The sequence below is a fragment of the Mixophyes fleayi genome, chromosome 5, assembly GCF_038048845.1.
Source record: "Mixophyes fleayi isolate aMixFle1 chromosome 5, aMixFle1.hap1, whole genome shotgun sequence".
Lineage (NCBI taxonomy): Eukaryota > Metazoa > Chordata > Amphibia > Anura > Limnodynastidae > Mixophyes > Mixophyes fleayi.
Window position 1 is genome coordinate 142,012,328 of NC_134406.1, and position 27,416 is coordinate 142,039,743.

The 27,416-nt window shown below is 39.1% G+C and overlaps 1 protein-coding gene across 2 annotated transcripts in view; it reads left to right on the top strand.

The window, feature by feature from the left end:
* The first annotated feature begins 2,368 nt into the window (after nucleotides 1-2,368).
* Nucleotides 2,369-27,416, top strand: part of ELP2 (elongator acetyltransferase complex subunit 2) — a 98,062-nt gene continuing 73,014 nt past the window's right edge. The window contains exons 1-8 of one of the 2 annotated variants that reach the window (XM_075212898.1): nucleotides 2,369-2,554; nucleotides 18,042-18,120; nucleotides 19,428-19,498; nucleotides 20,675-20,825; nucleotides 22,353-22,430; nucleotides 24,676-24,740; nucleotides 25,341-25,407; nucleotides 25,694-25,846. In XM_075212898.1, coding sequence (XP_075068999.1) covers nucleotides 2,423-2,554; nucleotides 18,042-18,120; nucleotides 19,428-19,498; nucleotides 20,675-20,825; nucleotides 22,353-22,430; nucleotides 24,676-24,740; nucleotides 25,341-25,407; nucleotides 25,694-25,846 — 796 coding nt within the window. In that variant the 5' untranslated portion in view covers nucleotides 2,369-2,422. The remainder of the gene's footprint in view (nucleotides 2,555-18,041; nucleotides 18,121-19,427; nucleotides 19,499-20,674; nucleotides 20,826-22,352; nucleotides 22,431-24,675; nucleotides 24,741-25,340; nucleotides 25,408-25,693; nucleotides 25,847-27,416) is intronic. The other variant, XM_075212896.1, reaches the window with a different exon arrangement.

Below are 27,416 nucleotides of genomic sequence, written 5' to 3' on the forward strand. Positions count from 1 at the left end.
GTAGCACACAAATTCTTGATAGCTTATTTGTACACTGAAATTTAAAGTTAATATTTGTATGCTACATGAAAAAACAGTCAGTATTTAACTTATGTGCAAAACAGAATACTAATTTGCACCCCTTGCATTGTAACATGGTTTTGTCCAGGAGACTGAAATAAGAAGTTTCTCAAGTTAAGATCCTTAATGAATCAGGCCCTAGGTGAGTAGCCTTAATTTAATTTTTTTTTCATTTTAATTGAGTGTGCTGGGGGGTTAATATTAATATTGTAGCATAGTATTCATTTGGTAAGATAGTTAGATTTATATAAAATTGGTTAATAATTATTATTAATAATGTATGTGTTTTATATTAATCATTAACTTACTTTGTCTGTCTTTTTTATTTAACATTGTATTACCTTTATTAACATTTTATTTTACTTATTCTAGTTTTCATATATATCTATCTGTGTTCTGCATGCAATTCTGATTTGCTTTGCTATGTTGTAAATATGGATAACTGCATAGAACCACTTCTCTTTATGTAATTCTCAGCAACTGTTATGCATTTACAAATGCACTTCCATTGTTCTGTATATTCAGTGTGTAGTTTTTACATACGAGGTAGCACTATGGGTGATTTTATGCTTGGTGTCCTTCTGTTTCTAACACATAAGGGTCTATTTATTAAGCTGAGATGAACACAAACTCAAAAAAAACCTGCCGCTGAATGAACCTTCACACTAGAAAGGGGGATAACCACCCGCAGTTGTAAGAGGGTGGTGTAGACACCCCCGATTGGATAGAAAATAATGCAGAAATGTTACAGCGCTGGGAGGGACTCCACCTAAATGTGTGTTGATTGATATAATACCAATCAATACATAAACCACATGATTTCATAAAAAAATGAATAAAAAAATGCACAATTTATTGCTGATAAACACAATATAAATGAGTTACTCCGGAGTAAATATAAAAATCACATGTAGGATAAGATACAATTATCTAAAGATACTGCCCGACACAATATGATAAAGTGATGGAGGATACTACCTAATCCTATATTGTGGGTATATATAATGAAGGTGGCAGTCCAATGAAGATCCTATATGCAACCAAAAAGCCGCCAGAGTATGAATCAAAGGAATGATGCCAATTGCAAAAAATGGAGAAGTAACGGGGGACTGGAAGATGATAGTGGGGTTAGCGTAGATGGAACGCACTTACTCAGTTCCCCGTGAAGTCCACCAATATGATGCTAAGTCCCGGAAATACCTCCTCTGTATTGAAAGCTGAGCGCGTATCAGCGCGTGGAGTCCAGTGTAGAAAGTGACGTGCACACCTGTAAGGGTTCCGTAGGAAACAGATTCACTGCATATAGATTCCTGGTCAGTCTGAGATGAACCAAAAATCTGGAGAAAGCAGCTTTCTACGGAGAATGGCCATCAAAGCTTTTCTTTCAATTTATCAAAGTGTTAATGCAGGAGAAACCTGCGATTTCAGATTTCTCTTGCCTTAACCTACTTTAAACTGGTCACTGCAGTCCCCATAGTCCTCTATAGGGCCTGCGATGTTACCCAATTTAACAAGCATTCGCTTTTTCACTGCCAGCCTTAAACAACAAACATAATTTCAAGATGGTGGCTTACCTTTATAATGGAGTCAATCGGTCTACATCCTTGCCTACTCACCCGGAATTCCCGGGAGGCTCCCGAATTTCATGGACTCCCGGAAGAGTAGGTAAAGCTCCCGCATTTGCCGAAATTCACGGCAGTGAAGGGAGGGGGCGGGTCTTAATCGCGCCATTAAGCTCCGTCCCTTTCATTCAATGTCGCGAATTTCAGCTTTTTATAGTGGGGGCGGGGCTATGTCACCACACCCTCCTCCTAATCCCATGTCACATGCACAATAGCCACACAGGGTTCCTGCTTTCGCCAGCTGCTGGTGAAGGAAGTTCACAAACATTAATTACCAGTTGTTATCAGGTTGCTATCAGGTAACGTCTGAAATGTAATCAGGTAACACTATTATGAACAAGAAAAACTTTCTACTTCAACATAATTTGTTATCTACAGTAAAACAATCTGACTACAAATAAGTGTCTGTTGCAGGTTTTATACTTCAGAATTGCCCCTGCTGATATACATGATATAAGTTCCTTTTGAAAAATATATTGTTTAATTCCATATACAGCATCCACCAATTGTAAATACTGAATGATATAACTACTGCCAACCACACAGCGCTCTGAACAAACCATACCGAGTACAGTTTCTATACATGACACTGAGCCGTCCCATACAATTCAATAGACATTTCTCGACAGCTCACAATAAAGTGCGGTCACATGGTACTTTGTGTTATCCGGAAGCCGATCGCATGACTGTGATGTCATCAAGGAACTACTGACTGGAAATCTACATTTCCAGGACTAAGTATGGCTGCTTCCACAGTTTATCTTTCCCATGCGGCTTTCTCTGTCAACCGATGCCCGCATTGTGTGAGCTGGAGTCGCGGGGATGTCTTGGCTTGTGGGACTTGTCAGTCTATAGCATTGTACAGTCCTCAGGTAAACATCCGTTAATTCATATAAGTGTAAATAAGGAATTGGCAGTGTACTGTCAGGTGAAGGAGTTGAGTACTGACATTCTGAATTATATAAAATATCTAACAGAGACAGATAAATACCCATATATATATTGGTATGGAGCGTCTATTAAAACCGCGTCCTAATTTAATGGTTGTTGCATTCTTTTGAGATGCCATGAACGTTAGGGTGGAAAAATTATTTGATGGTAGCAGTAGACTATAAATATCATAATACTACAGTCAATATTTGATTAAGCAAAATAAAACCATTCTTGTGTACTTATTAACTATCTAGAATTTACAGGAACAGCCATAGATTTTAATGTATTGGACAAAAATGTATTGAACTGATATTTTTCTTTATATTTACTACCTGAACAGTTTTGCTAATTTTTCTTATGCAAGCTCCTCAATGTGTGCCTGTTATTAATATATATGATTTATGTAAAAAGTTATTTTCAATCCAAAATTTCAATTGCCTCTCTCCTCTCTACACTTAAAAACATTTTGAGAGTCTCCTATCACCATGCACTGTCCTGTCATTTCTGTGTCTTTGATACAGTATATAGGATGGTACTATACTCTACTCAACATATAGCAAAATGTAGGGAATATCAGTATATGCTACAGGTCAAATTTTTCACAGTTCCAGACTAAGGCTGGGTACACACTACAGAATTTTCTTATGCATACACAATATACATGTTTTCAAAATATTCCCCTCAGATCTGTGCTCTTCAACTGTCCTGGGGGTAAATGTATCATACTGCGCTTTTTACAAGTCGCCGGAAATCGGCGAGATGACAGCTTAAATTTAAAGTGGCGCTGCCTTCCCTTTACAAGGCAGCGCCACTTTAAATTTAAGCTGTCATCTCGCTGATTTCCGGCGACTTGTAAAAAGCGCAGTATGATACATTTACCCCCTGACCTTCAGCTGAAAAGATCATGGCTCTGTAAGCTATGGAGATCTCGATCGATCGATTTATACTTGTTCTAAGTGTAACACTAAATTGCCTAGTGAACACAAGGACCCAGGGGCGCTCTGTGCTGGCTGCAGTGGGGCTTCCGTGGTGGCATAGCCACAGACTAACGTCCTAGCTATGACAGAAACACCAGAGTGGGCGGCTGCCCTGACACAGGGGGTTAGTACACTGGTACAACTGCTTTCTAAGCCCGCAGAAATTCCAGCGGTTGCAGCTGTACTCCCTTCAACCTCTGGAACAGTAGCCCCTCTTACTTCAAGGGTAACTCCTGATACTTCTGAGTCAGTTGCTTCAGGAATGGAAGCACATCCCTCTGCATTGCCATCTCAAGCCCCCCTTATGGGTGAACCGACTTGGTCCACATCGTTGGTCAGGGGTCTAGATCGGTTGAACCGATTTTTAGAGAACCCCAGACATTTACCTAAAAACAAGAGACACAGATCTGCTAACTCCCTTCTAGCCCTCTCTGACTCGGAGAGATCCTCAGAAGAGGAGGGTGAGCTTTTAGAAGATTCTGATTCCGCACAGGCGGACACAGACAAGTCTCCCAGATATCAGGGGATTGATGACCTGGTGGTAGCAGTGTGTCAGGCACTTGGTTTCCTAGACATAGAGGAGACTAGATCTACAGATTGTAGATCATAGATCCCTCCTTCTGTGGAGTTAAAATAGATCGCAGAAGCATCTTGGAAACAACCTGAAAAAAGGTTTACTATCTCAAGAAGGTACTTGTTATTATACCCTCTTCAGGAGGAAGATGTAATTTGTTGGGAACAGGTCCCAAAGCTAGATACATCAGTGGCGCGCTTAGCTCGCCACACTACGCTTCCTGTTCCAGGAACAGCTTCCTTACAGGACCCGACTGACCATAAGTTAGAGGCTTTTTTAAAGTCCATCTACACGGCAGCAGGTACCACTTTCAGGCCTGCGTTTTAATCTGCATGGGTCGCAGGGCTGTGGAACTGTGGGCTGACCAGTTAGCTACAGCTTTGCAAGATTCTGAATTGCTTCCGCTTGCACTGCACCTTAAGGAGGCTTCAGGGTACATTTATGAGTGCTCAAAACTCAGCTTCCATTTCCTTCTCTATTTCGGCAATAGCTGTGGCGGCTAGGAGAGTCTTGTGACTGAGGTCCTGGGTTACGGACTTCGAGTCAAAGAACTCTTTAGAGTCCCCCCCCCCCCCCCTTATTCCAGCGGAGTGTTATTTGGCCCGGAATTAGATTCCATGATTTCCCAGACTACGGGAGGCAAGAGTACCTTTTTGCCAGTCAACGCTCCAAGGTCTAGGACGCCTAGGTTTGGTTCCTTTAGACATCCTTTTCGAGGGGGCCCGTCTGGCAGTGGTCAGGAGACATTTACTCCGAGGTAGGTTCTCCTCCTCAAGCCGTCCCTCTTCCAAGCTTCCGGATAAACCGACAGCATGACGCCTACCCCCCCTATTGGCGGCGGCGGGAGTGGGGGGACGTCTGCTACTGTTCAGGGATCAGTGGGTAGAGGCCTCGGAGGAGAGTTGGATTTGCGGGATCATGACAAGAGGTTACATAATAGACTTGGCGGGCCCAGCCCCTCGAAGGTTCTTTGCAACCAACTTGACCTGCCATCCACAGAAAAGACAAGTAATGCTTCATTGCGTTGCTTATCTTCTTTTGCAGGGAGTTATCATAAAAGTCCCGGAAGACCAAAGCAGACGGCTCCAACCTCTTTTTGTTCCAAAAGCCGGATGGCTCCTTCCAGCCAGTTTTCAATTTAAAGCAGTTGAATCTTCATCTGCAGGTGGTCACATTTCGAATGTAATCCCTGAGATCGGTCATCAACGGACTGGAGGCAGGTCAGTTCATGGCGTCAATAGATATCAGTGACGCCTACCTCCACGTTCCCTTTTGGAAGGCACTTCAGGCTCTCCTCAGATTCACGGTGGGTACGACCCACTACCAGTTCAGGGCTCTTTCATTTGGCCTTGCAACTTCACCTCGGGTGTTTACAAAAATTATGGTGGTAATGGCGGCTTATCTTCATTCCAGAAGGGTGAAATTAGTGCCCTATCTGGACGACTTACTGATCAAGGCCGCTTCGGCTCTTTTGCTTGAGGACCACCTTCAACTGACAGTCAGTATTCTGGAAAGGCATGGTTGGCTCATAAACCGCCCAGTCACAGTTAATTCCTTGTCGGAGAATTACTTTTTTGGGACTGATCATGGATACCAACAGGCAGAAAGTGTTTCTTCCAGAGGACAAGATTCGGTCCCTGCGGGACTCGACAACTCGAGTTCTGTCCTGCCAGAGCCCATCGGTCCTCCTGTGCTTACTAGGGAAGATGGTGTCTGCCTTCAAGACTCTCCCTTATGATCGAATCCACTCTTGGGGCTAGATTTACTAAGCTGCGGGTTTGAAAAAGTGGGGATGTTGCCTATAGCAACCAATCAGATTCTAGCTTTCATTTATTTAGTACCTTCTACAAAATGATAGCTAGAATCTGATTGGTTGCTATAGGCAACATCCCCACTTTTTCAAACACGCAGCTTAGTAAATCTAGCCCTTTGTGTTTTCAGTGGGACCTCCTCAGGAAGTGGTCAGGATCCCATCACAAATTACAGTGCCAGCTGATTGTCTTGTCACCGGAAGCGAAACAGTTTCTCATATGGTGGCTAGTCCGGAACAACAGATCCATTGCCCCTTGGCCTTGGATCTTAGTATCCATGGATGCAAGCCTTCGGGGGTGGGGAGCTGTGGCTCTTCATCTGAGACTTCAGGGGCTCTGGTCCGATCGAGACTTTTGTTCCCATAAATGTTTTAGAACTAAAGGCCATGTTAAAGGCTCTGCAGGGAGCGCTGCTCATCCTTCAGGGATTGCCAGTCCATCTTCAGTCCGACAATGCTACGGCAGTGTCGTACGTAAACAAACAAGGAGGCACCAGGAGTGCAGTAGCAATGGAGGTGACGAACCAGACTTTCACATGGGTTGAAAAACACGTTTTCGCTATTTCAGCAGTTTTTATTCCAGGCAATCACAACTGGCAAGCAGACTACCTAAGCCAACACAATGCTCTGCTGGGGGAATGGGCTCTTCACCCGGAGGTCTTTCAGACCCTTGTTGACAGATGGGGGCTTCCGGATCAAGATCTGATGGCATCTCGCCACAACGGAAAGGTCCCACAGTTTTGCTCAAGGCCACGGGATCCCTTGGCAGTTGTAGTAGATGTCTTGACAATGCCACGGGACTTCAGATTAGGATACCTGTTTCCTCCCATTTCCCAAAGTTCTAAGGAGAGTCAAGCAGGGCAGACTGCCTGTCATTCTGGTGGCTCCAGCCTAGCCAAGGAGGGTCTGGTATCCGGAGATTCTGTTAATGGCTGTAGGTCAAGGTCTTTGGTTACCTCTTAATTGCCTCTATTAAGCAGGCTTATATCAGTGGTAACCGTCCTGTGCCAGAACGTATTGTTGCCCATTCTACCCGTTCTGTAGGGGCGTTTTGGGCTGCAAGAAATGGGGCTTCAGCGGATCAGTTATGCAGAGCAGCAACCTCGGTCCATACGTTTAGAAAATTTTACCAATTCAATGTCTTTGCGTTTGCAGATGCCAATTTTGGCCGTAGTGCTTTACGTGACGGGATATCAGAGCGGTCCCTCCCTTCAAGGAGGCTGCTTTAGAAAGTCCCCATGATGAGCAGTGTCACCCAGATGGATGAAAGAGAAAAAAGGATTTATATACTTACGATAAATCTGTTTCTCTGATACCTTCTGGGGGACACTGCGTTCCCTCCCTTCTGCTCTTTTTCTGTATGTCCTTGTTTGATTGGCCTATCTTTGGGGCTTTATAATTAAACTGGATATACATTGGAGTTGCAGGGCGATGGGTCTGTCGGCAGCTCACTGAATTAACTAGTTAAGTACCAACTCCTCCTCCCCCTCACACAACCCCATGGTGAGCAGTGTCCCCCAGAAGGAATCGGAGAAACAGATTTATCGTAAGTATATAATTTTTTTTTTTTTTTTTTTTTTTAATATTACTTGTACTGCTGTGATAAAGAAAATATACAATACCCTCAGTAGAACGAGAATGTTAAGTGGACAAATTACCATCAAAGAGCAAGTAAATTCAATTATTGACATCAATATATATCAAAGGCTGTGTATTATTAAGCTGAATAATATACTTATAAATAATTGGAGTGTTTCTTCTTAAACAAAATCTATCCATCATGCTTACAGTGACTGATTGCTGTATAGAAATGGAGTGTACATTAGTAGTAATACAGGGGCAGGACAAGTGACATCACAGTACCTCACTTTTAGCTTATCAGATCCTATCAGAACATTGGCCTAAAGATGGTGGAGGAAGGTTCAAGTGCCAGGGAACTGGCAGCCACATATCAGGTGCTCTCATTTTGAGCTATCATTTACATTTCAATGTGTGGATCCATTGAAACCTAGCACAAGAATTATAAATGGTGACTGTGTTGGGGTTCTTTACCTATGTTAACAGAATAACCACCTGTAATTGAATAAGTCAGTCAGCAGTTTATCAAATATCTATAGTATCGATCGGAGCACAGAATGAGACCACACAAGTGTCTGGTTTCCAAACTGAAACTGCTTTACTGCAGAAATAAATCATATAATTATACATAATAGTTTTTATGGGTATAGTAGTGTAACAACCAATTAGAAGAATTAGAGGCATAGATTCGTAACAACCAATTAGAAAACAGTAAATTATGAATACAATAAGCTATTGATACATTATGCGTATTCTGCAATTTGTAAGTTTTAAACAAGTCTTTCTTATATTTTTATCTTCTCATGCATTTTCTCACCAGTCTAAATGTTACTTTTCATAAAACATTCAGCTGTGCATCCTTGGCTTGTCCATATTCTCTGAGAACATCTTTTGCAACATTTTTCAAAACTTTGTCTTTTCTCATTCTGAGTAAAATATCTGCTAATTTCTTCTAAAGCTATAACATAATGATTACTTATATGGATATATCATTTTTATTTTGCAAACCCTCACAACTGTATGAAAATTCTGATGCAATTCGTGCAAACCCAGAAAAATGCCCCTAAATTTGTTTCACTTGTAGTATTTATGTATGTAAAATACATTTATTTTACCAGTAGTTGGTTAACTTATGTGGCCAACAGATAAATGTGGTGTTAAAAATGCTTTTGTTCTGTTTACTTGAGCCACAAACTTTACTTTTCACATTTTTTGGTACAGTTGCATGTGTTTAAAAAAGGCTGTACATATACCAGTGACCAGATCACCATGATAACTAAGAAATGCACCGTGCTGGCCAGAACAACGTTTGCTTTCTTTACTAAACTAATACTGTAATTTTGCTGTGAACAGCCCCATTTCCAGTGTATTGTAATTGGTTGTGGCATTTAAACATAAGGCAGAACATTATAAAGCACTGTTATTGCCGCCAAAGCAACAGTAGCCGTTAGAAACATAGTTGACCTCTCATGTTAAAACCCAGTCATAGGGTTATGTGTATTATTATTATTATTATTAATATTTATTTATAAGGCGCCACAAGGCATCCGCAGCGCCGTACAGAGACAAACAAAATCACAATACAATGGGAGACAGCACAGTACAGTAAACGCAGCAACTCAGTACGCTCAATGCACAGCTAGAGAGGGCGGGGAAGGGGGAGGGAGGATCCGCAAACGACGGGGCCCAAGAAGGAGGGCGCGGAAGACAGGGAGACCCCCAGGGGGGAGGAGGGAGCGAGAGTGGACGTGGGGTGGAGGACCCTCGAGGAGGAGGGCTAAGTAGCTGGAGAGCAGAGTTAGAAGTGGTGGAAACAGGAGGAGAGATGGCCCTGCTCAGAGGAGCGTACAATCTAAGGGGAGGGGTGGACAGACAGAGAGACGCAGGGGAGAGAGTGAGAGTAGGGGGACAGAGGCAGAAGATAAAGTAGGAAGTTAAGTGGGAGACAGAAAGGCTTTAAGAAAAAGTGTAGCTCTTGTTACATTAATGGCTGTGGCTGGTTGCTTTTAAGCACCTGTTAACAACTCCAGTTGCTTCTGTCCGATACCTTATTTATTCTGACAACTTACCTATAACTTACCTGCTTAAGGTCTTTTCAAGGTATGCTGTTATGTTACTTGACAATGTGCATAGAACCACCACTGAAAATATTTGTGCTTGTCGCAAATTTGTAGTTCCTAACTCCTGGAAATAGCCCAAGCTTGTGTTAACAAACTATAACAGGAGCTTGGCTGCCAATGACATCTGAGCTCATGTTATTACATGTTAGCATTATCGCAGTCCTGTACAGGAAATTAATTAGCTGACTAATCAATATCTGGACATTAATTCAGAAATGAGATCTCCAACAACTTTAACATTACATCTCCAACTTCTCCAATTCTGCCTTCCCTCTCTCCCACCCAAAGACGCTCGTACTCAGCATCCCATCAACAACTTTGACCCTATAATCATTGTGTCATCCCTCAAACCCCTCCTCGCTTACATTTCTTCCATATCATGCCCCAACGCCGCTGTCTTTTTTTTTACAACTCCTCATTCTCTGTTGCTCTTGATCCTGTAGCCCCAGCCACCCCACTCCATCTCCGCCAATCTTAACCACAACCCTGGCACTCTTACTCATCTACTCCAAAAATGCTTTTGCTCCTCTAAATGCTAGTGGAGGAAATCCTGCTTCATCGCTGACTTCATCCACTTTAAGTTTATCCTTTCCTCCCTCTGCTCTGCCCTCTCTATTGCCAAACAAATCTATTTCATATCCATCCCTGTTCAATAAATATAAATGCCTCTTCACTACCATTAATTCTGTACTGTGTCCTCCCCCACTCATTCCCCATTCGTCCATTACCACTCTTGCCATCTACTTTAAAGACAATATTGACTCTATCCACAATGATATCTGTTCTCACCAGACTCTCCTACCCCAACAGTCCTCTCTGTCACTCACTCTGCCACCCTTTGCTTCTATCCTCCTGTAACTTTCTGAGATCCTCACTCTACTCCTCTTTTACAGCCTTTCCTCTTGACCCTGTTCCCTCCAAGTTCCTCTGCTCCCTCTCTCCCAATGCCTGTTGTCACCTTGGTCACCTCTTTAACCTCTCTCTCATTTCCTTTATACTAAAGTAACGCTCCTTTCAAACATTATCTCTCTCCAACTACCACCCCATATCTATGCTTCCCTTTGCTTCTAAAATTCTTTGTCTTCAATCGTCTGACCCACTTTCTCTCTTCCAACTCTTCTTGCCCCTCTCTAGTCTGTCTTCCATCCCCTTCCCTCAACTGAAACTGCCCTTGCTAAAGTAACAAACGACTTGCTCTCAGTCGTCCAAAAGTCACTTCTCCCTTCTTGTCCAGCTTGACCTCTCTGCTGCTTTTGACACTATCGATCATTCTCTTCTCCTCTCCACTCTTCTTTCTTTGCAAAACAGCTCTCTACTGGTTTGCCTCCTACCTCTCTGGCCACTCTGTTAGTGTCTTTGCTTCTGACTCACCCCTCGCACCCGCCACCACACTACCCTTCCTCTTTCACTTAGAGTCCCCAAGGCTTTGTCCTTGGCCCTCTGTTTTTCTCTCTCTACACCACATCTCTCGGTGAACTTATTAAATAATTTTGCCTCCAATATCACCCCTGTGCTGATGACATGCAAATCTATCTTTCCTTCTAGGACATCTCCCGCCTTTCTAATCGAAGTGTCTAGCTGTCTCTCGGTTGTAGCTACCTGGAGTTAGTCTAACAGAAGTAACATTCTCTAGTAGATATCAAGAAACAGAATATATGACAATAACTTACAGAATGTGTTTAATAACCATACATTCCCTGAAATAAAAGCTGTTCAAATTTGTACCTACAATATCTCCTTCCAAAAATATGTTTTAAAAGACCTCTTAAGTTTAAAATTTATTTTTCAAATATAAAACTTGAATTTATTTTACATTGAGAGCCTGGTTCACCTTTTTATACAAGTCCCGACGCATGCCATATCTTGTGTGAAATTGCTTTACGCATACTAAGAAAGGGACTTATGCCAGTAAATGCAATTGCATCCAATTCGTGTCCAAACGCAAAAGTCACTTCCGACTGCCTACAACTTGAAGGACGAAATTGGGTTGCGAAGAGGTGGACACGCGTAGGCAATGTACAATTAAGGGCATGCCGGGGTTAGCACACGCACGTTGGTCCGATTCAAGCTCTGGGTGTTTCTTATGTACATGTTTTTTAACCGTATTGCTTGCACTAGCTACAGGACAGGTGTAAGTGCTGCCTAATATTGATTACTGACACATGTGCCTGCCAGCACGTGTTTGCAAGTAAGAGAAACTATAAAAATGCATTTTTATGTACAGTATGCATTAAGAAGATCCATATATTTGTATTTCATGTAGAAAAAATTTGCGTACTCTACCGTCTGTTCTGTCTGCCTACAGCAAGTAACGTATTGCCATAGCGTACTTTTACCCATATTCAAACATGTTTTGCTATTTGCTTGTACTTGAACATGATGTGTACATGCATGCAAAGTTCTGTCCGATTTTTTTTTTTTTTTTTTTAAACACAAGTTGTGTTTAAAGATGAGTGTCAATTCGCAAGTCCACTGCAAAAGTAAAGTATTACCTCTCAATTCCAATGGTTCATTCCATGCAAAATTATCACCAAAAAAGTAACTTTTGAACCCAACCATCTCAGATTTTCGTGAAATCTGGTAAGATGGTAGACGACATAACGTAACTTACTTATGTCAAATTTTAGCCCTCAGTGTTACACGGTGTTCCTGCAACAGGGTTGCAAACATGACAAAAAAAAGTAAAATGTATGATTGCCAGGTCCATTAAAATGAATCATAACTTTGCTTCTAATTGTGGTAGAACTTTCATGTTCGTCTTATATTGAAGCTAAGGGACCTTAGTTTTCACAATAAATAGTTTTTTATTTAAATATTGACGTCTACATTTCAAGGTCACATGATTTGACCTTTAGCCTTGAATATTTAAAGTCTATTTTTTTGTAGATAAAGTATGTTATGCAGTTAAATGCACTATCTCTTTGGTATAAGTTTCATTTTGGGAAGCCGTTGGGAACACGAGTAAAAACAAATATTAAGTACGGCAGTTGAACCCTTATTTGCACTAACCATGCAACCAACAGATTTGTCTTGTAGTGTCTTTGTGTTCTTCTCAGTATGGCTGCAGCCTCTGCATTGAGAACTAGTGATACAAGACCCTTTATCTAATACAGTTTATCAGTGAATAGTGGCAGTTTGATCAGGAGCGTGACAAATGGATAAGCAGTACATTAAGACTCAGTGCTGCAACCCATTTATTATTAAAGGACACATCAGCAGTAGAAAACAAATAAGGAAGGTTCTACCATGGATGGTTAAAATACTGCCACATGTCAGTAGTGATCAAATGATTTGTTATATCTGTAGGAAACTAATTAAGAGGGGTCCTTTAACTTCTGAGTAAGAACCAAGCACATCTGAGGAAAGTACACAGAAGTGGCAGCTTGCAGGACTGACAGATAATGACAGCTTTGCAGTAATTAAAGTTTAAGTAGTATGGGAGCATCATCTATAAAGAGGAAAAGAATGAAAGAAGAAAACTATTGCAAAAGGAAAGCTATAAAGATTGCAAACGTTGTAAAAATTATATAATCTATATTCCAGCTGTGGAACCTGTGCCTGATCATAGTCAATGTTGTGATGGTGTCATACTGCAACAACTGAAAAAAAAAATTTGAAGAGACCACAAAAAGTTGTGAGAGTTACTACTTTGACACTTCTTCCAAAAGACTGGAGTATTAGAAATGACAACAATTTCCTCAGGCAAGTGACTACATGATAAGCAAAGCAATTGGTACAAGAGTCTGGCATTTTGTCATCACCAGGTACAAGCTTGGACCCAGATATTGCTGAGATTGTGAAGAACTTATAATGCAGTGTTGATGTCAGCAGATTATGCCTGGTAGGAAAGACTTTGTGACAGTAAGAAGTGGTAGTGCAAAAGAACACAAACAAAATAGACTACTTTTGATTAACCTTTCAGCAGTGTATGAACACTTCAATCACATTCTGATATAAAAGTGGAGTTTTAAAATGTGTGCCTCTGCATCCCAAACACTGTGTTCTGGTGGGAACAAATTGTACACACTTTGTATGTGATTGTGCTTTACATCAGAATGTGAAACTGTTAATGGAAGGGTGCAAATTAGATAAACTAATGGAGAACCAGTCTTTTCACCTATCCACTTACCAACACTATCTGGAAATTATGATATGCAATCCACCCAAAATAGAGCGTTTTTTCCAAGAATGTGGTCAGTTGAAAAAAATATACTAGAAGAGAATGCCATAGAAAGTGTTACCTTTAAGCAGTGGATTACATCACAGACCTGCTTAATTGAGACACTTGTCAAGTCCTCCGAAGATTTCATTGAATTCTTCATTTCTAAGTTAATTCACACACATAAGTTAATACACACCCATTCTTTCGTTGCTGTCCTGCAATTGTCATATCTGCAAAGTCATAACAATGATATATATATTGCCAAAATCATTGTGATATGTAACTTTGCTGAAAATTGTTCTTTCATTCTATAAGATGAGGTGCAAGGTGTTCACTGGAATAATTGCCAAGGCACAATTCACCCATTTGCCATTTATTACAGAGAAACGAAAGCAGGGAAATTATTATGTACACATTAAGTTGTCATTTTCAGATTATTTGCAATATAATACAGTAGCTGTATATACATTCCAAAAACATCTCATTCAATTTCTAAAACAACACATACAAAATATAAGTAAGATATATTATTTTGCAGATGGTTGTGTAGCCCAATGCAAAAACAGAGATAAAAATTCATACTTCGTACATCATCAAGTTGATTTGGGCATTCCAGCTGAATGGCACTTCTTTGCTACATCTCATGGGAAGATTTCATGGGATTGACTTGGCGGAACTGTTAAGAGACTGGCAGCTAGGGCGAGTTTACAACGTCTTTATACATATTATAACACCAAGACAATTGTTTGGGTAAATATCAAGAATATAAACTTTGTATAAGTGTGTCAAAAAGAAATAATGATGAATGAAAATTTGCTACACAACTGTCATGAGGAAGCATGACCAGAACCTGGATCTCAAACATATAATTGTTTTATACCAGGAACACGGAATAGCTTAATAATGAAGAGGTTTTCTACAGACTCATCCAATGAAGTGAAGGAAACAAATACTCCATATGAAACATTGCCTTTGGAAGAATTTAAGATTTCGTGACTTGCGTCTATACTGATGCTTTGTGGTTAGGTTGTGTCATGATTATGAATGAAATGTCACAGTAGGTTTTAATCAGTTTTTTACATCCCAATGGTCCATCACCATCATATATGTGCCCTCATCAGCCAGACATCTTGAACATTCCAAGAGAACAAGATCTCACTAAGGTTGATCCTATGACTTCAACTGGATGTACCTACACACTACCTGCTGTGTTCACCCAAAATACAGAAAAAGCATTGCTGAGGAGAAGGAGGCACTGACTTGTAAGTTTTCCTCAGAATTGTACACAGTAGTATACATCATTCTCTGATAGAGAAATCTCGTAATCGCATGTTAAGGTATTCCATTGATTGTGATATGTATAATTTTCAGATTCTTTTTTACTCCTGTTCCCAAAGGCTTCCCAAAATAAAACTTATACCAAAAAGAAATCGTATTTAACTGCATAACATACTGTATGTACAAAAAAAATTAAACATACATTTTTTTAGATATTCAAGGACAAAGGACAAATCATGTGACCTTTTAAATGTAGAAGTCAATATTTAAATATAAAACATTTTTTATGAAAACTAAGGTCCCTTAGCTTCAAAACAAGATCCACATGAAAGTTCTACCACAAATAGAGGCAAACTTATGATTAGTTGTATTTGATCTGGCATTTTTTGTTTTATTTGCAACCCTGTTACATGAACACAGTGTATCACTAAGGGCTAAAATTTGACACATGAAAGTTACTTTGTTGTCTACCATCCTAACAAATTTCGCTAAAAATCTGAGCTGGTCAGGTTGGAAGCTCTGATGATTTGGCATAGAATGACCCCAATACAGACAGATGATGCTCCTCCCGCATTTTCAGGAAAGTGTACCAATGGGATGTGACACATGTTTAAAAAAACTGAGCATACAGTCATTCAACCTATTACTGCAAAACATCTCTGCACAATCGCCAAACTTAACCTAGTTTTAAAACCATATATTTAAGTTTGTAGCCTTATAGGCAACCCAACGTTTATATCCCTTCTGTACTTGCTTCTTGGACAGTGTTTATATTTATGGATTAAAAATTAAGAACTGAAGCAAATTTGAACTATGGCAAATAAGAAAGCACTTCTACACCAATATGACTGACAGCACCTGATTAGAGACAATGCAAAATAGTTGGTATTAGCTATAGTTAAAACAGTGCTTAATTTTTTCATTGTCTACAAATATTAATGTGGGTATTGCTATGAGTCGTGTGTGTCTGCATATGTGTGTGTGAATGACCTGTATCTGCTTTGTTTCTTCTGTATTAACTACATTCCCCAATTTTTATTAATGTTATTGCTTCTGAAAAAAAATATACAAGGGCACAATAAATAGATGCCGTAAATTACGGGAAGAAACATATATGGTCATGGCCACAAGTTTTGAGAATGACACAAATATTATTTTTCACAAAGCCTCCGTTTTTATGATGGCAATTTGCATATACTCCAGAATGTCATGAAGAGTGATCAGATGAATTGCAATTAATTTCAAAGTCTCTTTTGCCATGACAATGAACTTTATCCCAAAAACAACATTTCCACTGCATTTCAACCCTCCACAAAAGCACCAACTGACATCAGGTCAGAGATTCTCTCGTTAACACAGGTGAGAGTGTTGACGAGGACAAGGCTGGAGATCACTCTCTCATGCTGACTTGCGTTAGAATAACAGACTGGAAGCTTTAAAGGGAGGGTGGTGCTTGAAATCATTGTTCTTCCTTTTGTTAACCATGGTTAACTGCAAGTAAGCATGTGCAGTCATCATTGCTTTGCACAAAAAGTGCTTCACAGGAAGGGCTATTGCTGCTAGTAAGATTGCACCTAAATCAACCATTTATCGGATCATCAAGTACTTCAAGGAGAGAGGTACAATAGTTGTGAAGAAGGGCATCCAAGTACTTCCAGCAAGCGCCAGGACCGTCTCCTAAAGTTGACTCAGCTTCGGGATTGTGACACAACCAGTGCAGAGCTTGCTCAGGAATGGCAGCAGGCAGGTGTGAGTGCATCAGCACGCACAGTGATTTGAAGACTTTTGGATGATGGCCTGGTGTCAAGAAGGCCAGCAAAGAAGCCACTTCTCTCCAGAAAAAACATGAGGGACAGACTGATATTGTGCAAAAGGTACAGGGATTGGACTAAAGACTGGGGTAAAGTCATTTTCTCTGATAAAACCCCTTTCAGATTGTTTGGGGCATCTGGAAAAACGCTTATCTGGAGAAGGATAGGTGAGCGCTACCATCAATCCTGTGTCATGCCAACAGTAAAAAAATCCTGAGACCATTCATGTGTGGGCTTGCTTTTCAGCCAAGGGAGTAGGTTCACTCACAATTTTGCCTGATTCCACAGCCATGAATAAAGAATGGTACCAAAACATCCTCCAAGAGCAACTTCTCCCAGCCATCCATTGGTGACGAACAATGCCTTTTTCAGCATGATGAAGCACCTTGCCTTAAGTGTTAACTAAGTGGCTCGGGGATCAAAACATCTAAATTTTGGGTCTATATCCAGGAAACTCCCCAGACCTTAATCCCATTGAGACATTGTGATTAAACCTCAAGAGGCAGGTGGACAAACAAAAACCCACAAATCCTGACAAACTCCAAGCATTAATTAGGCAAGAATGGGCAGCCATCAGTCAGTATGTGGCCCAGAAGTTGATTGACAGCAAGCCAGGGTGAATTGCAAAGGTCTTCAAAAAGAAGGGTCAACACTGGAAATATTCACTCTTTGTATAAACTTAATGTAATTGTTAATAAAAGCCTTTGAAACTTATGAAATGCTTGTAATTTTACTTCAGTATACCATAGCATCATCTGACAAAAAGGTCTAAAAACACTGAAGCAGCAAACTTTGTGAAAAACAATACTTGTGTCATTCTCAAAACTTGTGGCCATCACTGTAGGTGTAATGGACTAACAGCATTTCCCATGTACCCGCTTTATCTGAATAACTGTCCCGGTTTAGCACATTATCACTTATAGCTACAAAAAGAGTACGTGAAAGCCATAACTTGTGCCAAATATTTAAGTATAGAGATTGTCTTAAAGCCAGAACGCAAGAGCTGTGAAGAATGGTTACATACATACATATGGTTACTGTTTTGTAGTAATGTTCGTTATTCTGGGAGTTATCTGAACATGTGTTTTACAAGATGTATTTTTTTTATATTTTTAGAAAAAAACAGTGATATCTACTCTAAATGGGCATACTGGAAGGGTTAACTGTGTGCTTTGGATTCAGAAACATGATTGCAGTAAGTAAATTTAAACCTTTTAGTGCACATGGGACAAGACGTTTGTTGTAAATTAGCCTTTGTACACATCTTTAAAAATATTTTAATTCTAAAATTTTAATTCAGTATATTTTTTTCACAAGTGCAATTATAATTTGGTTCATGTGTTTTATTGTCATTAAGCGATTTAAAAGAAAATGCTCTACTTTATATGCAATATTTGGTGGAGTAAGTGCTTTTGATGACTGTCACCTCTAACGCGAAGGAGCAATGTTTACATTGAGTCAGCAATTCACCTCCACTTTAGCTGTTTAGCTGCCCCCTGTTAGCTGTTTTGTAAAGCTGGGTACACACTGCACAGTTTTCATCCAATAATCGGCTAAATCAGCCGACATATGACCGGTCGTTCAAAAGTCGGGTCAGTGTGTGCAGTGACACGATGGTCGAAAGTCTGCCCAAATGGACGATTGTCGCCACATTTGGTTGGTCGTACAGTTTAATATTTTTGTTCCAATCTCGTTTCCGTTGTGTAGTGTGTATAAACTTCCAACCGATCCACAACAGTGAGTACGAAATTACAATCATTGCTCACGACAACATGGCTGTAAAAAGTCGCTAAAGGGACGCCCGCTCTTCTCTTTATCGTCCTAAACAAGGCTAGTGTGTATGCAGTCCATGGACCGAGCGATCTGACCATCGATCGCATGTAAAATCACTCGGCATAAAAAGTTGGTTTAAATTTATGTAGTGTGTACCCAGCTTAAGGGAAACCATGATTTGTAATTTACATGCTATGTATTTTCTTAAGATATTTCTGACATTCATTCGTATTTTTTCTCAGGATTTTTTTAAGTAGCGTAGTGCAATATTCCTGTATGGATACACTAGCCCTTTATTTGTCTTGTACACCGCACATTCATTTAGAGCTTTATTCTTTAATGCAGTCATATGTTATGGCCAGTTAGGCTTTATTAAAAAAATGTGTTTTTTGTTTTTTTTTTACTGTAATTTTTCCCAACTGTTAATGTTTACCTCTATTTGGTTTATAAACCACTACATTTTTAAAACCATATTATAATTTGTGTATTGCACCTTTTAACAACATTTATAAACATTATTTTATTCTATTTCTCTCCTACTCCACTTTTATTACAATACTCAATTTGTGGTCTGAATAATCCTATAGCCTAGCAGTATGTTCCTCCAGTGAGATTACAGAGTATGGTTACTTGTGTAGTGAGAAATGGATGTGATTTATGTATCTCATTTTGGAAAATGCAACTTATGGCTTCATCATTTCTTTATCTAACTATGGCTATATTTGTAAGGTGCTGAAACAGAACTTGTTTCTGGTGGATCTGATAAGAAGGTGATCATTTGGAAAACAAAGGACTACAAGGTAGCCTAATTATTTGTCATTAAATGATCGTACTGCTAAAATGTTAGTCTAGGAAGCAAGCTATGTTTTGGGAGCATGGCTGGCCCTGGATATACACCTCCCCTTCACAAAAATGTGTACATAACGCACACTCCATCTATTTACTCGCCTCTAAGTAAATCAATCACTGGTCACAAATATAAACATGTACACACATGTAACACCAGCTAGATATTCCTGACATCATATTGCCTCCTTGTAATACATGCTCCTTCACTCCAATACAAACAGTTCATCCTCCTGACCTGCATCTCCATTTCTCTAAATTTACTCCCCCTGAACTCCTATTAATTATTAGTTCCCTAGGCCACAATACAAATTGTGGTTCTTTTCTTGGATTAGCAGCCATCCTCCCTCAACTTATCACACTTTCCCCTGTAGTATGTATTTCAAAGCCACTACAATTACAATGAGCAGGCTAGTAGTTTGACACTGGCTGCAGGACTATCCTAGTCAGATTTCACCCGGGGGCATAAACTGCATAGTTCCACAGCTGTGGTCAAAGTGGGCTATGGTCTATTCAGCAGAATAGCAAATGTGAAATACAGAGGCGGTTAAGTGCAGAAGTGTTCATGGAGATTTTAACATTTGAGTTGATGACCTTTTCTAGAGACACAACCAATAGAGAGGGGGTAAGGCTAAACAGATGTGCGTTGGGACTTAGGGTCTTGGAAGAGGTTGTGGGTATGTGTGTTGTGCTGGTGGGAGGGATCTATGTAATGCAATGGGGAAGTAGGGAAAATCTACACACTACAAGGTGGTGTGTGTGTGTGTGTGTGTGTGTGTGTTCTGTACTGTATACTGCAGGAGATATGTGCAGTCTGCTGCCCTGTGTAGGGGGGAATGAAATCTGTGCAATATACTGGAGGGAACATTTATGCTGCCTGAAAGGTGGAGATGTAAGCCTGGTGCTTTCTACAGTTGGCCGCTGTAGGAGTAACTATGCAATCTATTGGCAATGGTGGTGAGGACTCTGCAATGTTCTGTTCACCACTTCTGTGCAATTTGGCTAAAAATGTTGTATAAAATCTTTAGACAAGTTTTTGATTCTTAAATGAATGGTTCACATTTGCTAGTGTCTACATAAGACTGTAAGTAGTATAATGCAGTAGTACTGTGTGCTTGTCTCTCCTATAGTGTGTACACACAGATGTGCTAGAAGGTCACACTGAAGCAGTATGTGCAGTTCATGCAGTGTACAGGCCAACAAAATCGGAAGATGATCTTCTTGTGGCCTCTGCTGCCTCAGACTGCACTGTTCGAATATGGTTAAGAAACAAGTTAACAAGTATGTATTTTTTTTTCGTTTTAATGTTCCATTTAACTCTCTTCTGCTACCAAGAATACTTCCTTTATTAACTGCAATACAAATTATGTATAACTTAACTTTGTAATCAAGGTCCCAGAAACAGACCTGCAAGCTGGACTTCTACTTTATGACCTTGCATAAATTGTCAGCTGTCCAAAGACTGATGTACAGTACATTGGCATCATTATTGTTAATTAGACCAGTATTCCACCATTAGCAACTAAGAAACTATATAGAGAGATTATTGGTATAAAGGAATCTGCTTTGATCCCAATTGTAAAGCGCTACGGAATTTGCTGGCGCTATATAAATAAATGTTGATGATGATGATGATGTGCACATACCTAAATAGAAAATGGCAAAATGTTTCAGCCTGGTCATTTCATCATGTAGAAGAAGGACTTAACATGGAGAAGTGTGGATTTTGCCTGTTGCATGACATTTGTAAAGGTTGGGTAACTGTGATCAGAAAACTGGGGCATGTCTTACACCAGGTGTGACAAATTGCATGGTCTGTGTAATTGGGGAACATTTATAAAACATACCAGTGTAGTTTTTTTGTTATAAACGTAGGGAAGTTTTGTCTGTTGATTTTCAAATGTTGTTTTTTTTTGTTTTTTTTTATAGTTTTCTTGTTGCACACATTTTTTTTATAAATGTTCTCCATGGAATGTAATAATAAGCTTATAAAGGTTTGCTTTGTGCACACTAGGCAAATGCATATTTAATAGAACGGTGAAAGTAGAGTAGACTGCTAAATGCTTGTATCTAAATGGTAGCAGTAGCATCATTTTAAATAACTTATATTGATAAGAGCATAAGTAAAAATTGTCTGTGGTTCTGAAAAGGGAATGTGTCCAGACAAAGTTGCCCATTTGCATCAAAATTCTCACACAGATCAAACTTTTTCCTTTTATTTCCAGGTTAATTCACAATACCACAATACTTTATTTTGTGCAGGAAAAAAGTGAACATGAATTGCAACTTAAGTTTCATAATATATGGTTTTGGGTGTGTTTACCACAAAGATAAAAGATGTTTTTAATCATCCTCTTTTAAGGATTTAATTTTTCCCCCACTTTGTATACCTTAAAGTATGGTAAAATGTAGAATTTATGTGGAGGACCCCTTTACATAGATAATGCCCTATAGCTGTGGATTGCGAGGACAGGAAGCTATTCAGTGCTTTGGGTCTGTAGTACTGATAAGAAAAAAAAATTCTGCTTCTTTTGCCTGAAAAGAGATCTTGTCAGTCTCACTATTCTTTTTGAAACATCAATAGACTACTTTGTGATGAAAAACGAGTAATATTCGTTGCATTTATCTGCTGGGTAGAATTTGAGAAGCAGAAAAGGTCAAACAGGCACAACAGTGTCAGCACTGGAGGCCAAGTCATTAAAAGTCAGCTAGTCAACACTAATCCCAAGACTACGGCAGTAATAATCTTTGGTTCCTTGAAAAGGGGTGAATATGCCTAATGTTTTTTTAACGGATGTTCTTTCTCAGCTGAATGCCTTCAAACCTTGTCTTTTGGAAATGGATTTGTTCTGGATCTCTGCTTATCATTTTTACCTGGCAGTGAGGGTGAGTAGAGCTCACTTGCATTTTATTGTTGCAAATGAGGTCTGAAAGTAATGCAACTCTAAAGTGACTTATTGCAATTCATCCTAAGTTCAAATTACATTTATTTTCACTTTCTATTTTTTTTTTCACTAATATTTCATATAATTAAATCCACTAAGCGTTTAATGGATGTTATTCGGAAATATTACATTTCTTAATAACTATACAATTTATATTTGTAGTTTGCATCTTGGTGATTTGCCCTTACATGTTGGAGAGGTTTTTTTTTTATGCAAAGTTATTTCTTATTAAAATCAAACATGTATAAATGTAATGTACTTTCTTTCAAATTTGATGCCCATGGTGCTGCCCAATTTTGCCAGCAATAGGAATTTTTGTCCTTTGGCAAATAGGAATCATTACAACAGATACATAGTTTGTTCTAGTTATAGCTGTCAGCTGCCTTGCAGTAGCAAATTCAAATATGCCAAATTCTGGAATCCTTTCATGCATATAAGAAAGTGTACTATGATGGAAGGAGTACAAATTTAAAATATGACATAATCTTTACAAGTGTAGATGTCTGCTGTTTTACATAGAATTAGTGAATGTAAGCCTATATCAACATAATTTTCTCACATACATATCCGTGTCATGTATTTCTTTGAGTGGACTGCACACAAGATCATTAGAGCTAGAGCCAACCTATTCTGGGTGCATACTATATTATAATATAATATAATTGCAGGCAACTCTGCTTATCCTGCATGTGTGACAAGTCTTCTCCATAGTAATGGGCATATATAATTTAAGTTGTTTTTTAATGTAAGTTGTTTTTATTAAAGTATTCAAAATCATACAAACATGTTATAAGCAGAGAAAAAGGCACTTTTAAAACCTGAAATCACAGATAAATATTGCAATCTAATCATCAGAATAATGATGTTGTTTGTGCAAACATACATTATAAAATAATATAAATTTATAAAAACACAGAAAAGGGCAACGAAAGGTTAGAAAGAAGGAAGAGGTAGAAAGGAAGGAGGATGGTGTGTAGAGGGTTGCCACTCCTCCAGGAGTAAAAATCCCACACAGTGGAAGAGGTGTACTTAGGGTAAGTGTGAAATATATCCTAGCCCCTGTCCACAATAATTTAAGTTTTTTAACTGGTCGTGTTTGTTATTGACTTTTTTCAAAATACTAAGGACTGTTTCTGAGGATGGAATTGCAGGCTAAAGGTGGAATTGGTAATGTTTGTAGACTTCAGATCTCCGTTTGTGAAATTCAAGGGACTGTTACTAAGGCATTAAAAGGCATAAGAATGGCAGCACGGTGGCTCAGTGGTTAGCACTTCTGTCTCACACCACTGGGGTCATGAGTTCAATTCGCAACCATGGCCTTATCTGTGTGGAGTTTGTATGTTCTCCCCGTGTTTGCGTGGGTTTCCTCCGGGTGCTCCGGTTTCCTCCCACACTCCAAAAACATACTAGTAGGTTACTTGGCTGCTATCAAAATTGACCCTAGTCTCTTTCTCTCTGTGTGTGTCTGTGTGTGTGTGTGTGTATGTTAGGGAATTTAGACTGTAAGCTCCAATGGGGCAGGGACTGATGTAAGTGAGTTCTCTGTACAGCGCTGCGGAATCAGTGGCGCTATATAAATAAATGATGATGATGATGAATGGTACATGGATTTTGAAAATGTCCTTGCCTATAATTGAGTGACTTGGCATTTCATGGGCACAGTTCGGGATGGGAATTATTTAGCAGTGCCTGTATTGATCAATGTACAATCCCGTTAAATATCTGTATGACTTAATTGACCATAATGGTGAGATACCTGTTGTATATGTGGACCACAGGCTCACTGAATCTACCAATTTTACTTCATACGTCCACTGCCCTCATTTGGATTTGAGAGTTTATAGTTTTTCCTAAATACTGTAGAATATCTGTTGAATCCTTATGTTGCACTGTAGAAGAGAAACATTTATACAACTTGTGATTTAGTAAGTGCTTCACTTACCATGATTGTATATATTCTATGGTACTCTGTCAGTAGGTCCCATTAACAAGCTATAAATCTTGCGACAAATTTAGAATGTCCTCAAGTAAGGCACCACTGTGTAATTATGGGCTTATATATACATAGAACATTTAATCTGGTATTTCATTCTACCTTTACGCAACACTGCAGTGTTCCCTCTATCTTGAATACCTGCTTGTTCTGCCTTTAATGTAGGTGTCTTGCTGTTTCTTTCTACTTGCAGTCCCCATTTTAGCTTGCGGAGGAGATGACAGCCAGGTTCATTTGTATGTAAAACAGGATGGGCAGGTAATTATTCCTTCCACTGTTGGTACTGATTCGTGCAGAAATTACCATTATTTTCATTTTCTTTGATGTACAACTTGCTGCTGTGTTTCCTGGCTTCTGTTGTAACTATATTAGCTCTCCCCAGACAATCCTCATACAAAACATTTCTCAATTAAATTCTGCACATTCAAGCCTCGGGTAATTAGGGCACCATAATCTGTGTCTTATCTATTGTGTTCTGTGGGTAGACAATCTTTCTAGTTGAAAAACAAAATACTTTACTCTGGAAAGTGTCCTAAAATGGCACATTGGATATATAGCATGAGCTGACATAAGTTAATCTTTAAAATGTGATCTATTATTACTATTATACAACATTACAACTATGACACAGCAATATCCCATTCAGACCTTGCTACCAAGTTAATTAAAATATTTGCATAATACAAATAAACACATTTTTTTTTGTTCCAGAGTCTGTTTTGTCCAAAAAATGTTTTATATTTAATGTAATATGACATATTTTCTCAGTAATATATTTTGTGCTGTGTTGGATATCAAAGTGTAATTATTTGGTTTAAAATGAATATCATAATGTTGATATTTTTTTTTCCATTTTAGTTTAAGAAGACACAAGTACTTCATGGACATGAGGATTGGGTGAGAGGTGTAGAATGGGCTATTAATGGTATGTACTTCTGCTCTATATTCTTTTAATGCCAGTAGGGTGATACTCTTGGGTTCTGCACTAAACATAGGTTTGTTTAATAAACACATTGTATCATGAATGGAAGAAAATTTCACACATCCCTCTTCTATCTATGTCATTTCAATCATCTGTATGTGATCTTGTCTTTTCTCCATTCACCTGTCAAAAACAGAATTGGAAAAAAGACATCTTAAAGACACCCATGTTCGATACTTACTCTATATTAGCCTTAATATGAGTGTTCTTTTTTTTTTTTTCGATTCAGGCCAGGATATGTATTTAGCAAGCTGTGCCCAGGATGCCCTTATTCGTGTCTGGAAAATATTTGCCAAATCGTCAATTGGAGCTCTCAAACTTGAAGAACATGAAGCAAACTTTATCAAGCTCAAGGAGAAAGTCTTTACAATACAAGAGGAGAGTAAGTAACGTCTAAGCTGCTATGCAGACGATGGCTAGACATTCAATTTGGTCTATATTCAGAGAGTCGACAATTCGAATGTAGACAATATTATTAGGTCAACATTTCTAAATTTGAATTGTTGACTTAATACTGTCTATGTTTAAACTGTCGACCACGTGAAATGTGGCCCTAACAGTACTGTCTTTATCATTATTGTCGATTTTTCAACCCTGTGTATATTATGATGTTGGCCATATGAGTGTCGATCATATATCTGCTGAACGTGTGTATGACATCCTGTAAGCTAAACAAACCCATTAACTGTTGTTCTAGCTTTGACAACCTCTCAGTTAACGACCAAGGTGGCTGACTTGCAAAATAAGCAAACCAATTGTACAAAGACCTAAGCAATGTTGCTGTTCCTTTTACCTAAAAAAAAGTTTAATTTACTAATCTTCATGAACACTTTGTATCAACGTAACCTTCAATAGCATAAGTGTACAAACAAATATATTTTGATTTCCACGCAATCACTCTGAAGAGCAATGAGTGGAGTCCAGCCGTACACGAAGGAAAGAATTAAAATGCCTTATCTTTTCTAAGAGAGTGTCCAATATGGGCCTTTTGCCAGAGAGCATAGTGGGTCTTGTCTTTGTAAGGAATATAAATTTGCTTAACTTCCTTCTTGCCTAATGTCGGTTAACCACTGCAGTTGCATTTGCTTCAAAACATGTAAGTTCAAATCTGCATGTGAAAATGCATTTAAACGCTATGTGTTTTTACATGCATCTGATATGCTGTTCTAATCTGGTATGGTTGATATGTGCTTGTTGTGTTCACATATATTTGTAAATGGGTTCAGAATGCAATCCGTGCTTTTCTAATTTATTACAATTGTTCATTTACTTCACTGGAGTTTCTAGCATATTGAAACACTATTCAAATTAATGGGAGAAGTCCTGATAGTAAATATATTTTAAAAATTGGGTAGCATGTTCCCCCACCCCAAAAAAACCCTTGATCAGCTCCAGAGCTAGACAGTGTGGGCTGGTTCCCACTTAAACAGGGTCAATGGGGGGGTTGTAATAATTGACCGATTAGATATCGGAACCAATAGTGTCAACAAAGCTTTCATCTTTTAATTCATGTGAATTATAAAATTAAAATAATAAAAAAAATGTCTAAAACTGCTCCACTGTAGAATGAATGGTAGAGGAATCAATTGACCGTGAGTGTCAATCTTCTCTCAACCCATCACAAGCGGTTTCCCACTCTAGGCGATTGTGATTGGCTGACGGTCCTAGGGGCTACCATCTTTGATCACACATCAGTAGAGACTAATTGAATCTGTACTGATGTGGGTAAAAAAAATTGCCAGTGTTGTGTATCTCCATTCATGTCTATGGCCCCTTAATTTATGTTACCCATTCATTTCAATGGGGTTTCCCATAGAAATGAATAAGAAAAAATACAGCACCATGCTAGTTAAGCCTCTCATGTTAAGCACTAGTGAGTATATATGCAATATACTCCCATAAAGACCAATTCATTTTTTCAATAAGCAACTTTGAATACATATGACTATGGA